At 37.9% G+C, this 13,561-nt stretch overlaps 1 protein-coding gene across 4 annotated transcripts in view; it reads left to right on the forward strand.

The window, feature by feature from the left end:
* The window catches only part of ADCY2 (adenylate cyclase 2), a 228,633-nt gene that overhangs the window by 150,643 nt on the left and 64,429 nt on the right, over positions 1-13,561 (forward strand). For all 4 annotated transcript variants that reach the window (XM_075416786.1, XM_075416787.1, XM_075416789.1 and 1 more), the window contains 7 exons: positions 271-419; positions 1,661-1,772; positions 2,834-2,961; positions 9,995-10,153; positions 10,516-10,648; positions 10,976-11,152; positions 12,452-12,495. In XM_075416786.1, the coding sequence (XP_075272901.1) occupies positions 271-419; positions 1,661-1,772; positions 2,834-2,961; positions 9,995-10,153; positions 10,516-10,648; positions 10,976-11,152; positions 12,452-12,495 (902 nt within the window). The remainder of the gene's footprint in view (positions 1-270; positions 420-1,660; positions 1,773-2,833; positions 2,962-9,994; positions 10,154-10,515; positions 10,649-10,975; positions 11,153-12,451; positions 12,496-13,561) is intronic.

Below are 13,561 nucleotides of genomic sequence, written 5' to 3' on the forward strand. Positions count from 1 at the left end.
ATATTTAATAGATTACTGTACATAACTTATTCAGACACTAAATTTAGCGTAAGCTTCTTCTAATATACACAGAACCTTGAAGAAGTTAGATATTACTTGTAAATGTGTGTATGTCTCTGCACAGTTCTTCAAGGAACTGATTAATTTTGGAGGCCATACCAGGCAAATGCCTAAGTGCAAGACTCATCGAAATGTTCTAGGGTATTGACAATATGCCTTGCACAGTGTTGTTTCCATGCGAAATTGTGGACATTTCATTTTAAATTTTAGGAGCGCCTTCTACTTTCTTTACTGCCTGCTCACATTGCCATGGAAATGAAAGCAGAGATCATTCAGAGGTTACAAGGTCCCAAGGCAGGACAGCTGGAAAACACCAACAACTTCCACAATTTGTATGTCAAAAGGCACACCAATGTAAGGTATTGAACTGTAATAAAATGCATCAACAACATTCAGAAAAATTTTGAAATCAAAGTGGGAAGACAGCAATTAAGAAAATAATTGGCTTAATAAGCATTTCTTCAACTTAAAGTTTAATATCTGTTAATTTTATCAAATGCTAACAATTGCATGTTCCAGAAGAGCAACAAAGGTGATAATACAAAGGAGCCATTTAGAAAAAGCCACACATTAACAGGCTTTCTTCATAATGTCTTAATTTTTCAAGTTAAAGTACCGAATCCTGCTTTCATGTATACTAGTCAAAATTGTAATTCATGACAGTTATTTATTTATATTATCCTGAATCTGCAATTTTCTTAACTGGAGTGATTTCTATAATGTAAAGAGAGGCAGCTGTATCACATACATAATTTAGAGTACCTGAGATAAAATATTAGGCTGACAAATCTAATTATTTATTAATTATAAATTTAGAGAAGTTAGAAAAATAATTCACCATTCATTCCAAATATTGTTTCATCTTTACAAATTGTTTTGCCTGTTTTTTTGATTGAACAAGTTAATTTGAATAACATTTCTAGAAATTGCTTTTTTAAAGCAAGTATTGCAGGACTTTTGAGGAAGGTCATTTTCACTTGCAAGCACAAATACTTTTTCATTAGCCTGATTCTATGAATTGGTCAAGTTTTCTTGGTGAATAAAAACATAGTGTATGGCTTGACTGTCTTAGCAATCAAGCTTGAGTTTAATAGTCTGAGTAACAAGGGAATGAAGATTTCCGTGCTGCATATCACTGACAGGTAAATCTAGACAGAAAATGTCTACAATGATAAAAAGTTATTAAACAATTTCCGATAATAAACATGTATGCTGAAATAATTGCCATGATTATATTGCCAATTTGTGAGTAGGAAAACGATTTCTGTGTTTTGAGTACACTGTAACAAATATGGGTATAGAGTGCCTATAAATACCTATAAATATAGGTGTACCTATAAAGGTAATATCTGTGAAGGTAATACCTATAGAGGCAAATATAGGTATATATTACCTAGAAATGTAACATCTATAAAGGTAAATGTAGGTTTACCTATAAACATACTTATATTTATTGCTCTACATTTAGCAGTGGCTGTTTTGGGTATAGGCATACCTCTCCGAAGTCCGGAATGCCTACTTTCAGGTTTTGTTGTCGGTTGATAAAACTGAGTTCTGCAGAAGGAAACTATGACTAAAATTCTGCTCATTTCTGTTGCAGCATCTTGTATGCTGATATCGTGGGATTCACTCGCCTGGCCAGTGACTGCTCGCCAGGGGAACTGGTGCACATGCTAAATGAGCTGTTTGGCAAGTTTGACCAGATTGCAAAGGTGGGTTTCTACTGGGCTGCTACTGTTTGTTGAAATACTTAAGTCATCTTTAAAGTATTTTTTCTTCTTGGAGACTCTTCTACCTTCAGGGAGCATTTCTGAGGATTTGGTGGGAAAGTTAGACTTGAAATGTGTGAAGAAAAAGTCTGGCTCTGGTCTGAGTCCAACAGTGTGTTTCTGCCAGTGTGACAATCTGTGAAACCCAAGATAGTGCTCTCGAACAGGACCGATAGAGACAGCTCATGGAGCCCAATAAAGCTTAATGGCAGATGAACAGCTTTTTAAATAGATTTTTTATAATAACAAGGATTAAGGAAGTCAAGATAGAGAAATGATATAGTCAGTTTTCTCATCTCTGAAAAAGCATTTAAGAGACTGGAGGACAAGAGAGACAATATTGATCAAAGCAATTTTAATTACGGACCACAGCCTCAAGAAAGGATTCAAATACAATCAGAAGATTTTCTACTGCTTACTTAGGTGTCATTTTTATAAAAATTACATGAAACCATGCTGTATGTGAAGGTGAAGTCAGAAACAATAGAACAGATAAAAATTTGCTGGTGTTTTTGTTAGTTCAAAAACTATTGTCCAGTATTGGCTGGAAAAAAAAAAAATCTTTACATTGCCTTAGAGTACAAAAGATAGAAATAAGATTATGATTGCTAGTTTCAAGAATTATTGCACAGTGCATCTTCAAAGATGTAAATGTGGAAGGCTAGGTCTTTTGATTTCATATTTCAAAGAAAAAGACTTTATTTAGATTTAGAACATGATACTTTGGCTCAGTTTTTTGATCTGAGGTGTGAACAACACTGCAGATATATGGTTTGCAGTGAACTTACTTCGTGGTTTTGTCCATTAATGACCATAATAGATGGAGGAATCATCCACACAAATTTCTCTGACAGCACTTCTTTTTTAGCAAGCCAAATCCTTCATTACTGAAATAAGCTTAAGTAGAATGATTTTGCTAACATCATTTAAGGCATTGTAACAGTAATCCTTTATTTATGTAATTCAGGTTGAAAATGACCATCTCACCTTGCTTTTTCCTCCAGGAGAATGAGTGTATGAGAATTAAAATCCTAGGTGACTGCTATTACTGTGTTTCTGGACTACCTATATCTCTTCAAAATCATGCCAAGAATTGTGTGAAAATGGGACTGGACATGTGTGAAGCCATTAAGTAAGTGCTGATTTTTTGTTAAATATTCAACAGTAAAAATTTTCTTTTCCATCTGTAGCTGTGCTGCTGGTTGAAACTTTCAGAGCTGCAGTAGTTGGTGTGCTTCACTATAAGGTCCAGCATGGTAAGATGTTGGGTTGTGCCAGGCTATCTCGTCGCTACATCATAAAGATGATTAAGAGCCTGGAGCATTGCTCATATGAGGAAAGGCTGAAAGAACTGGGAAGAGAAAGCGGAGGGGGAAAAACCTTGTCAATGCATTTAGAGTACCTGAAGGGAAGGTGCAAAGAAGATGGAGCCAGGCTCTTCGGTGGTGCCCAGTGGCAGGACAAGAGATGATGGACACAAACTGAAACACAGGAGGTTCCCTCTGAACATCAGCAAACACTTTTTTCACTACGAGGGTGACTGATCACTGGCATAGGTTGTCCAGGGAGGTTGTGGAGTTTCCAGCCCTGGAAATACTCAAAATCCAACTGGTATGGCCCTAAGCAACCTGCTGTAGCTGGCCCTGTTTTGAGCTGGAGTTGGACTAGACAATCTCAAGAAGTCCATCTGACCTCAGCTATTCTGTGATTCTGTTATTACAAGATGGTAAATATTCCAATAGATGTCACTTAGGGCTTGGAAGCTTTGCTTCTTGGAGTCTTGATGCTACCACCCACCTGTTAGTCAAACGGCTCTGTGAGAGGCCAGAGCTCCTGTCTCCTGCTGAATATGGAGTTCAGTGGTGGTCAGGAGGAGCTGCCCCCCCACAATTAAGATGCCTCAAGCCATGAGCCTGTGGAGTGATACTGGGTATGTCTACCAAAGACATTTCTAACGGCTTACAGATTCCTGGGCTGAGAGGCCTACTTCCCATGTTGTTAAATAAACAATTAAATATGCCTGTCTTACTAAACCCCAAAGTTTTGTTTCAGATTTTCTGTAATGAATTTTTTAGGTGAGGACATTCTAAAATGTTAACACATTAAGGCACTATTGAGAATTCTGTGTTTATCAGCAGTATTTTGGATTTGTGGATTATTGTATTTGTCGCTTATTTCTTTCCCATAATCATTATGCTTGTTCTGTCTTTGAAACAGAAAACAGAGCAAGGTTTTGGAGAATCCTGATGTGATTGCTTTTGAAACAGCAGTTTTAACTTATTTCAAGTAACTCAGTAACAGGAGGCTTGATATGATTGTGAAAGAGGAAAAAGAAATATGGTTGTATCTGATGGGTTAACACTTGTAAGGCATCTGAGGATACAGCTATGGGCATACTTGAGGAATCCTCTAGCTCATTACTGAAGAGTAGATTGGGAAGGGATTACAGGCAGATGTAGCAGTTCTGAAGATGATGGGACTTCAAAGAAGTCTTGCAAAAGAGCACATTTACTCCCCCTCATCTCTTCACCTGAATTCTATCTGAACTCTTAGTGCAGAGTAGAACTGACTCTTTTGTTAGCTACCTGCCCTCAATGAGTTCTGCCACCAAAGCTGGACACATTTCAGTATAAGGGTACTTAAACCTAGTTTGGATGTCTGCACATCACGCTGAAGGGTCTTCAACCTGCCTATCTAGGAACTTCAGCTCAGTATTGTAGTTTATTTGTTAAGCAAGGGTCTGATTCTGTTAGTTTATTTAGAAAACATTTTGTGAGGAAAGGACAATTAAAAAAACCTTCCACCTCTCCTTTTTTTAACTGAAATCAGATAATTCCTTGTCTGTAATTCATACCTGAAGTTCTTTTTAGCTTTTAGGAGTTGAAATACTGTAAATGGTTACTTATAGCAGTTATCATTAATGGCACAAATGTATTTTCTGTAGAAAAGCTAAGTTTCCTTTGACTAAAATTACAGTATATCTAGGTGAGCTACACTTTACAAAACTGTATGTCATGTGGAGGTCTGGATATTTGGTAGTCACCTGTCTGATTTGGTTTTTTAAACAACTGGACTTTGGTTTTAAAACTTGATATGCTCTTCTGTAAGTTTCAGTTCCAATTTTGATGTTTTTGCCGAAGTCACATTTACCACTGCCCAGGCAGCAAAGTAAGAAATTACCATCCTTGTGAAGTACATGTGTGATGTGCACCTCATCATGAAAAGGATAGTTATGTTGAACAGTGTTGTCTCAATGATTAACTAAACAGGCATGCAGAAGTGATTCCTCTAATCCTTAGATACTACCCTCGTATGTGTGTAATTGTAGTCACAAGAGGCTTTCAGTTTTCAGTTGCCTGGTCTTGTGATTCGATCCAGGGAAATTACTGTAGGGGTAGGTTGATTAATGCAAATTTTATTATTTTCCTCTAAAGGTAATCACAGAAAAGGTGTAGTATTTATAGAAACTAGGATTTTGATCTCCTTGCTTTAGGGATCTTTTGTAACCTCGGTGCAGGAATCAGATCGTTGCATTTTCTAAAATTTTTTTCTTCATCCAGATATGGTTGTACCTTACGTTGTGTCCATATAAATTTGTTTTTTTAAATGGTACTTGGAGTACTTCTCCTTACCAAGTATTCAAATCTACAGATTTGTTTGTTTCCTCAATTGCTTTCACTGGATGCTTCCTCTTTTTCATTTAGGTATACTAGAACATTATTATAAATAAACCATTTGCTTCTGTAGCATATTAGGAACTAAAGCTAGCATCCCTGCATTAGAGCAATAAGTAGAAGAGTGTCTGTCCTTAAGTTCTGACTCCCCTGCCTTGGTTGGCTTAAAAATGTTGAGGTTTTTTTCCCAGCCTTTCGGTGAAAATGAGAGCTTTCTGGTTTACACATCAAAAGTTCTGTGTGCTGTGTGATAAATGTGAGTTAGAAGCATTTGCATAGAGTTTCTGTTCAACCTGCTACTTTTTTACTTCAGGGAACAAAGTATAGAAGTTTACAGGCTGGTGGAAAAACAATGCTAAGCTCAAGCCATAAATTGCCCTTCAAGAAGAACTGAAAGTATAATTTTACACATCACAATGCAATGATTTACTTGAGCTCAGAGAGCCATCTGTCAGTTCCTCACACTCCAGAATTTCCCAGTTTTCTCTGAAATTACTTGCTGCTCAAGCTGCTATTGAGTATGTTTATTGTTAATGCTGGATGATAAGGTCCTCCTTGGTAAGAGCAGCCTTATAAACTAGAAAGATATCTTTTAGTGATATAGCACATTCTGATCTGATTTTATTACTGTAGTCAGAATCCACAACACTCATGTACAGAGATGCCTGATTATCACAGCGGTAAACACTCTTTAAAAAGTGAGGAATCTGTACCTCATGTTTTCAAATTCTTTCAAAGTATTATGTCAAGTGTTGCAGACTGCAAGTGAAGAAAAATTACTGATTATTAATCAACTCCGTATTTTGTTGTGCAATTACTGCATCTTTGTGTGGAAGCATCTCCTGAAATACTTCTGTGGCTGTAAAACTAGAAGTACTAATACTCTTCCTGTTGGATATGTGTCACTCGATATATGTTTGATTCACTGTGTCTAAAAGATCTTTTTTGTCAGATATGAGTTTTTGTTATATTCAGTCACTGAGGTGCAAACTGACCCCTCAGTGCATAAGTTACTGAAACAAAGCGGTTTGCTGTTTCGATTAACAGTTCTGTATAGATTTTACCACCTGAATACGGTTTCAGTTCCAGTTCTCTTTGAAGCAAAAAGAAGTCTTATTCAATCTTGTTTCCTAATGATGTGTAGCTCTATTTTAAGCAATTCAGCCTCACTATGGTATAGATTGTTTCCATTTAAACATGTTAGTAGACCCATTGATTAATTGCTTTCTTCTGTGCTCTATGTTGGAACAAATCCAATGTTTCTTATAGTCTGCAGCCTGCTTGCCCAGGAGTGGGATGCTCACCTTATCAAGCCATAGATGCCATTGCTGCCTTTGATGTTGAGAGCTGGCCACCTTAACTGGATGCTTTAAGGCTAGAGCTTATCTGTTAAGGCAAAATGTTTGTGTATGAATATATGTGCTGTTTTCATTCAGCCCAAACTCCACCCCCTTGTTGTCTGGTGACTTTCTAATTTCCATGAGGTTCAGTGAGGCCAAGTGCAGGGTCCTGCACCTTGGATGGGGCAACCCCCGGTATCAGTACAGGCTGGGGGATGAAGGGATTGAGAGGAGTCCTGCCGCTGGCGAGACCCCACCTGGAGTCCTGCGTCCAGCTCTGAAGCCCTCAGCACAGGAAAGACACGGACCTGTTGGAGCAAGTCCAGAGAAGGGCCACAAAAGTGATCAGAGGGCTGGAACACCTCTCATGTGAGGACAGGCTGAGAGAGTTGGGGTTGTTCAGCCTGGAGAAGAGAAGGCTCTGTGGAGACCTTATTGTGGCCTTTCAGTGAAGGGGGCTTATGAGAAATATTGGGACAAATTTTTTAGCAAGGTCTGTTGCAATAGGACAAAGAGTAATAGTTTTAAACTAAAAGAGGGCAGATTTAGACTGGATAGGAAGCAGAAATTTTTTACAGTGAGGGTTGTGAAACACTGGAACAGATTGCCCACAGAGGTGGTAGATGCCTCATCCCTGGAAACATTCAAGGTCAGGTTGGACAGGGCTCTGAGCAACATGATCTGGTTGGAGATGTCCCTGCTCACTGCAGGGGGGTTGGACCAGATGACCTTTAAAGGTCCCTTCCAACACAAACTATTCTATGATTCTATGACTCTATGATTCTATGATTCTGTGTTTCTCAATCACACATTCTCAAAGGCTGTCTTTGATTTGGTAGTGTGAAGGAGTTCCATTTCAGAGGAAAGTGAAAGAAACTGTTGGATTAGATGGTTGTACCAATTTGAAATCTAGATGTAAAATAAAATAATATTTTTAGGTATGATTTCATTCCTGCAGGTCTAATCCAAAAGAGAAATACGCTTTTAAAACTAGCAATTTGCAAGAGACTAAATGTTCAGGGCTCACTGGATGTGTTAAAGTGTGTGAGACATGACTAGGTGAGTCTTACTTTAGTCCAGGATTACTGATGAACAAAGCTCAGGTAAAGAGAGTAGATGCTTTCCTAAGGACCTGAGCTCTTGCTTATGTGGAGTAAAGTTGCTACCACTACCTGCAAGATAACGATGCCTGTGAAAAACATAGAAACCTTACAAACTCAAATTTCAGGCTGTAGTAGGTAAAATACAGTCTTGAGTATTTTGACTGCCCAGCCAGGATAGACACACAGACTGTGGTGTGCTGAGGGAAACCAGAGAGACCATGAGAGCAGAAAATGAAATAATAGTGGGAAGTTTCAGATGTACTTTTGTAGGTAAGGCAAGTGTCCTATGGGGATGTGATAGACTACGCTCTTAGACGCATTCAGTGCCTGCATCGTCATAGCAATTGTTCAGGGAGCCCAGGAGAGAAGTAGTATATCCTAATTTGGTCCAGAGTAACACTTCTAATTTAAAATCTTGTGTGGTTTCTTTAATTTGTGAGACAGAAGAGAAGATTCAGCTCTGGAACATATTCTACTTGTTCCCGTCCTTAACTCCTGAGAGCTTATTATAAAGCAGACTTTATGGCTTTCTCTGCAGAATATGCAGGGCAGCCTTTCGACAAGCATGCCTAGAAGATAAATGTTCCTTTTCCACTTTGCCCAGTTTTGTAAAACACTTCTTTCTTCCCACACTGTTAAGCTTGTTCAATATTCTTTATGCAGAGCAAAATGGTGTTTGTCACTTGCCAGCTGCTTGCGAAGATCATTCACAGCAGTTCATTTTCAAGTGTGTCAGCTACATGAGAGCAGTGTAAAATGGCAAAGTGAAAAGAGATACCAATGAACACTTGATAGAGACTGAAGGAATTAAAAAACTTCTCCTCTCTTCTTTTTAATAACTTCAAACCACAGTTTAACAAAATACTTTCAGTCATGCTCCAGTTATTTTCATTTCTCACAAAAAGAACACGAGAACTACTGCTTAAATATAGGATTTACATATTAAATTAGGCCTGTTAAGTTCTATGTTCTGTTTCAAAAAAAAAAAAAAGAAGAGAAGCAGGCCAGTTTAATTCTGTAATTCAGAAGGTACGGAGCTGATAATTCTCATCACTGGGACTGAAGATGTTGCTAGAACTATGAACCTGACTCATATACAGGAGCCATTTGGGTTGCTTATTCTACAGTTGCTCCTTCCATCAACACCCTGAATTCCTCCAAGTTAAATGTATGTACATATTCCTTATTACTGGTTATGTTTTGGTCCACATGAGGTGGGGCTAAAATACATAAATCCAGCGAAGTTATGATCTTCCCATTTCTTAGAACTGTATAAGCCTGTAGACATCTGCATTAAATCTATAACTCTTTATATATGTAGTTAGGTACCCATATGACATATGTCTGAAAATGGTCTAGTTGCTTGACTTTAGCCACCCACCTGTGATTCAGAAGAGCTTACTCAGGAAAGACTAATGCCTATCTTATGTGTAGGGCTCTTCTGAGATTTGTGCTGAGGTGAGCAGATACTTCAGCTCTCTAAAGTCACCGGAAAGGCTGAAGGTTTAGATGTGGTCTGGACAGCAAGGGTGGCCTCTCGTGCTGTGTATAATGACCTAGTGGGTACACCAAGCATTCACCAAGCATGTGGAAGGCTGTTAAGCCTATGTTCTCCAGGGCCTGAATGGCATTAAGCCATATTGCCAAGAAGTGTAAGAGCCACCAGCCTGTAGAATATCCTGAAGTGCTGCGTTTTTCATCCTTCCTCTCAGATATGACAGACATGAGAAGGTCTCCAATGTAGATATTAGAATCTTCACATAGAAGGGTGCATAACAGTAGTTCCAGATCTCCAAAAGCTGTCAGTCAAACAAAAGTAGTCCCTCGGTTCTACCGTGAGACTGAACATTTCCATTACTTAGTTGAGCCCTCCCAAATAATTTCAGATGAGGATAAAAGAAGCGACTTCAGACATAGCATTAAAAGAATGGAGGCAATGCTAAAAAGAAATAAATGTTATCACTGTTGTTACTGCTAATTTGACTTAATTTATAAGAAGACAAAGGCCCTGTTATGTATACTAACACAGGTTTTCTTCTCAACTACAGGAAAGTGAGAGATGCAACTGGAGTTGATATTAATATGCGCGTAGGAGTGCACTCTGGGAATGTGCTTTGTGGTGTTATTGGGCTACAGAAGTGGCAGTATGATGTGTGGTCACATGACGTTACTCTGGCAAACCACATGGAAGCTGGAGGAGTCCCAGGGTAAGAGGCTTCTCTGTTAATCTTTGGACACGTGGATTCTTGTATCATGGAAAAATGCATAGGTACCATGTCTTCAGCCATCAGCCTTCATGGAGAAGCCTGAATTAAGCCTTGTCTTTAAAAAAAACCCAAATAAACAGGCACTCAGACTTTCCTGTGATTTAAAGAGTATTTTTTTGTGGATGGAAACCTTTAGATTTATGCCCATGAGAACTTCTAAAAATGAGATTAGAGGGACTGTAAATGAAGTGAGCAGCATAGAAAAAGTATATCCAAAAGCTGGTAAAGAAGGTTGATCAGGTTCAAATTATGCTTTTGATCGGTATTTGTGATTCTGTCATTCTTTTAAAATATGATTTCAGCCGTGTTCACATCACCTCAGTCACCTTGGCACATTTGAATGGAGCTTACAAAGTGGAAGATGGGGATGGAGATGTGAGGGACCCATATCTGAAAGAGCATAATGTTAAGACTTACTTTGTAATCAATCCTAAGGTTAGTAGTACTTTTATTTTGTGGCCAGTCATAGTAATTTTTGAGCAGGACCACTTATCAGTTTATTGAATAATTCACTACCATAAGATTGATCAGAGCTATTACTGATGTCTGCAAATATATAATGTTTGCATTGCAAATCTTTCCTGCTCTTCAGAAATAAGTCTCTGATATTTCCCAGCAATATCATTAAGAATTGCAGGTTCTTAGCATCTCTCCATTTTGAAGTTCCTAAGCATGCAGATATGTGGTACCAGATGATACATTACTGCTTCAAAAGGTAATGAACACCAAGGCTGATATCACCTTTTATTCTCTGTCAACCAGGGAGAGAAGCGAAGCCCTCAGCACCACATTAGACCTCGACATACTCTTGATGGAGCCAAAATGAGAGCTTCTGTCCGCATGACCCGGTATCTGGAATCTTGGGGAGCAGCCAAGCCATTTGCACACTTGCACCACAGAGACAGCATGACCACTGAAAACGGCAAGATTAGCACAACAGTAGGGGCCTACTTATGTCATTTCGTACAATTTAGCAATATTTGAAAGGAAAAAGGTGCTCATTGCTAAATACCTGTTTATTTCTGATAGCAAATACATGCATTTGTAAAGGGCATAAACCCAGTGAAGTTGCTGGGAGCTTTTCCATTGGCATGTCAGCTTTGGATTAGACGCTAAGGAGCCGTGTCTTGCTATAAGTGCATCTCTGAATTATAAGGAGTCCAACATACTTACTAAAATACACAATTTGACCCTCTGAGCTTGAGCCTCAGTCACAGCATGAAGAGTGGCTGCTGTTCACCTTGTAGAAAGACATTTTGAACACAAAGTCAGAGTGCAAGACCTTTGGGAAGGGACACTTTTTATACAGAAACATTCCCTGAGATTTATCGGCTATTTCTCCATTTGGAACAAGGCCAAACCTAGAGCAAAGGCTGTGAAGTTAGAATATCCCTGTGGTACCTGGAGTGGACTATGTTAGAAGAGCTCTCTGGGAATTAAATACGTACCCACTACAACATCTACCTTTAAAAGGCACATTAACCACTCATCAGCTATGGCTAATGGCCTGAGTTTCACAGTACTATAGTGCAATGTTACATCTCTTACAGTGAACAGAAAAGATTTATTTTTAAGTTTGCTAACAAGATTTTACTCCTGTCAGTAAAATTCTGTCAGTCCACAGCTTATACATTGCATTATCTTCTACTTCTAAAATGTCCAATCATAAGGTAAATTTAATAGTTTTCAACATTGTCATTCCATTTTGTTCCTGTTACATATAAGAACATAGGACTGAGCCACCTAATCCTTCTTGTTCAATAAATACAGTGCATTGTGATGTGTTCATCACAGAAAGTACCCAGCCATTACTGTTAATCACAAAATAAATGTGGCTGTGATGGCTGCTGTAGCTTATCAACAAAAAATAATGACTATTGTCTGTATTTGGCCACTCAGGTCTGTTTTTTTCAGAAGCGCTTAGCAGTGTGTTTTGCTGGAGCTGGCAGTTTGAGCTGCATTAAAACAGTGATGACTTTCTAGTAAAGCAAAACATTCTTGGATTCGGACTGTTGTATTAGTTATTTAGCGTTCATAATGATAGATCAATTTGTGTCCAGGTCATTCCATCTTCACTCTTGGCTGGATTTTTCTTTTAGATGGTTTTAATCTAATGATAAAAGTGTGTGTACTGGAAAATTTTCTTCATACTTGACCCTGTTTTCAACACTATTTTTAAAGCAACTTAATGTTGTCAAAGTCTATTATAGTTCATAGGTATTTTATTTTGTTTTTTAGGATGTTCCCATGGGGCAATATCATTTCCAGCGTTGCAGAGAGAGGTAAATTAATTTTCAAAAATCACTTATTCATATAAAGTCCATATAAATACATATACATTCATATTAATTTATATATATATAAGGCATGCTTTCAAATATTGAGGGCCATTTATCACCCAAACTATTTTTTCAGCTGATATCTCTTACACAGTGAAGGGCTATGGAAAGAGATTTGGCAAACATGATACTTATGAATTGCGAATACACTTCCTGCTAACAAATAGCATTATTCTGAATTAGTATAAGCATGTTGATGGGCTACTATTTGTTTCTCCTAACAACCCAATTACTCTGTCGGGGAGAAAATTATATGCAGGAAAATTGAGAGGAGGCACAGAGGGGTTAGAAAGGGGAAGATGGAAGGGGCTGTTAATAATTTGTCTTACAGCAGTCAATAATATGTACTAAAAGAGACATTTTATGTATTTTGTTAATTGCTTTGTATTTGCATTGTGTTTTATTATTTCAAACTCTGTAGTATGTTTGCAGTAGTAAACATTCAAAAGGTATTATGTTGTCTTCCTGTAGTGCTCCTGCTGCACAAAATGTTTGCAAAATCATAATAGCTTTAAGTTTTCATTCTTGTGCTTGGTACTTCAATGACTAGGGCAACATGGTGAGAAATGGAAACAGGGCTGAACTGATCACTTCTCTAATAACACTCAGAATTTCTAAATCAGGAAAAGAATGACATCTGTTTAAAAAAACAAGTTTAGCACTCTCAGAAACCTGGGATGTTTAATTTTTATTTTAATGACCTGAGAACACTTCAGATACTGTAATTCTTGCAAAATTATAAGTAACATTGCAAATGCCATAAAATTGTTTGAAAGAACCCTTTAAAAATTTGTATTTTTATTGTCTGTGGTTATGGAAACAAGTCATTCTGTCTGTTTCTTCTCTGTTTCCCTGCTTGGTAAATGTTTCCTCAACAAATCACAGGTTACTACAGAGCTAGACAATTACCTAAAATATTGCTAAATTACAGAAGATGAACAAGTTCTGACTGAGTGTGCATGATATTAATAAAAACAGTGTCTGATTTTAAAACTGAGCATTTACATTT

This window comes from Opisthocomus hoazin, chromosome 3, assembly GCF_030867145.1.
Source record: "Opisthocomus hoazin isolate bOpiHoa1 chromosome 3, bOpiHoa1.hap1, whole genome shotgun sequence".
NCBI classification, from domain to species: Eukaryota; Metazoa; Chordata; class Aves; order Opisthocomiformes; family Opisthocomidae; genus Opisthocomus; species Opisthocomus hoazin.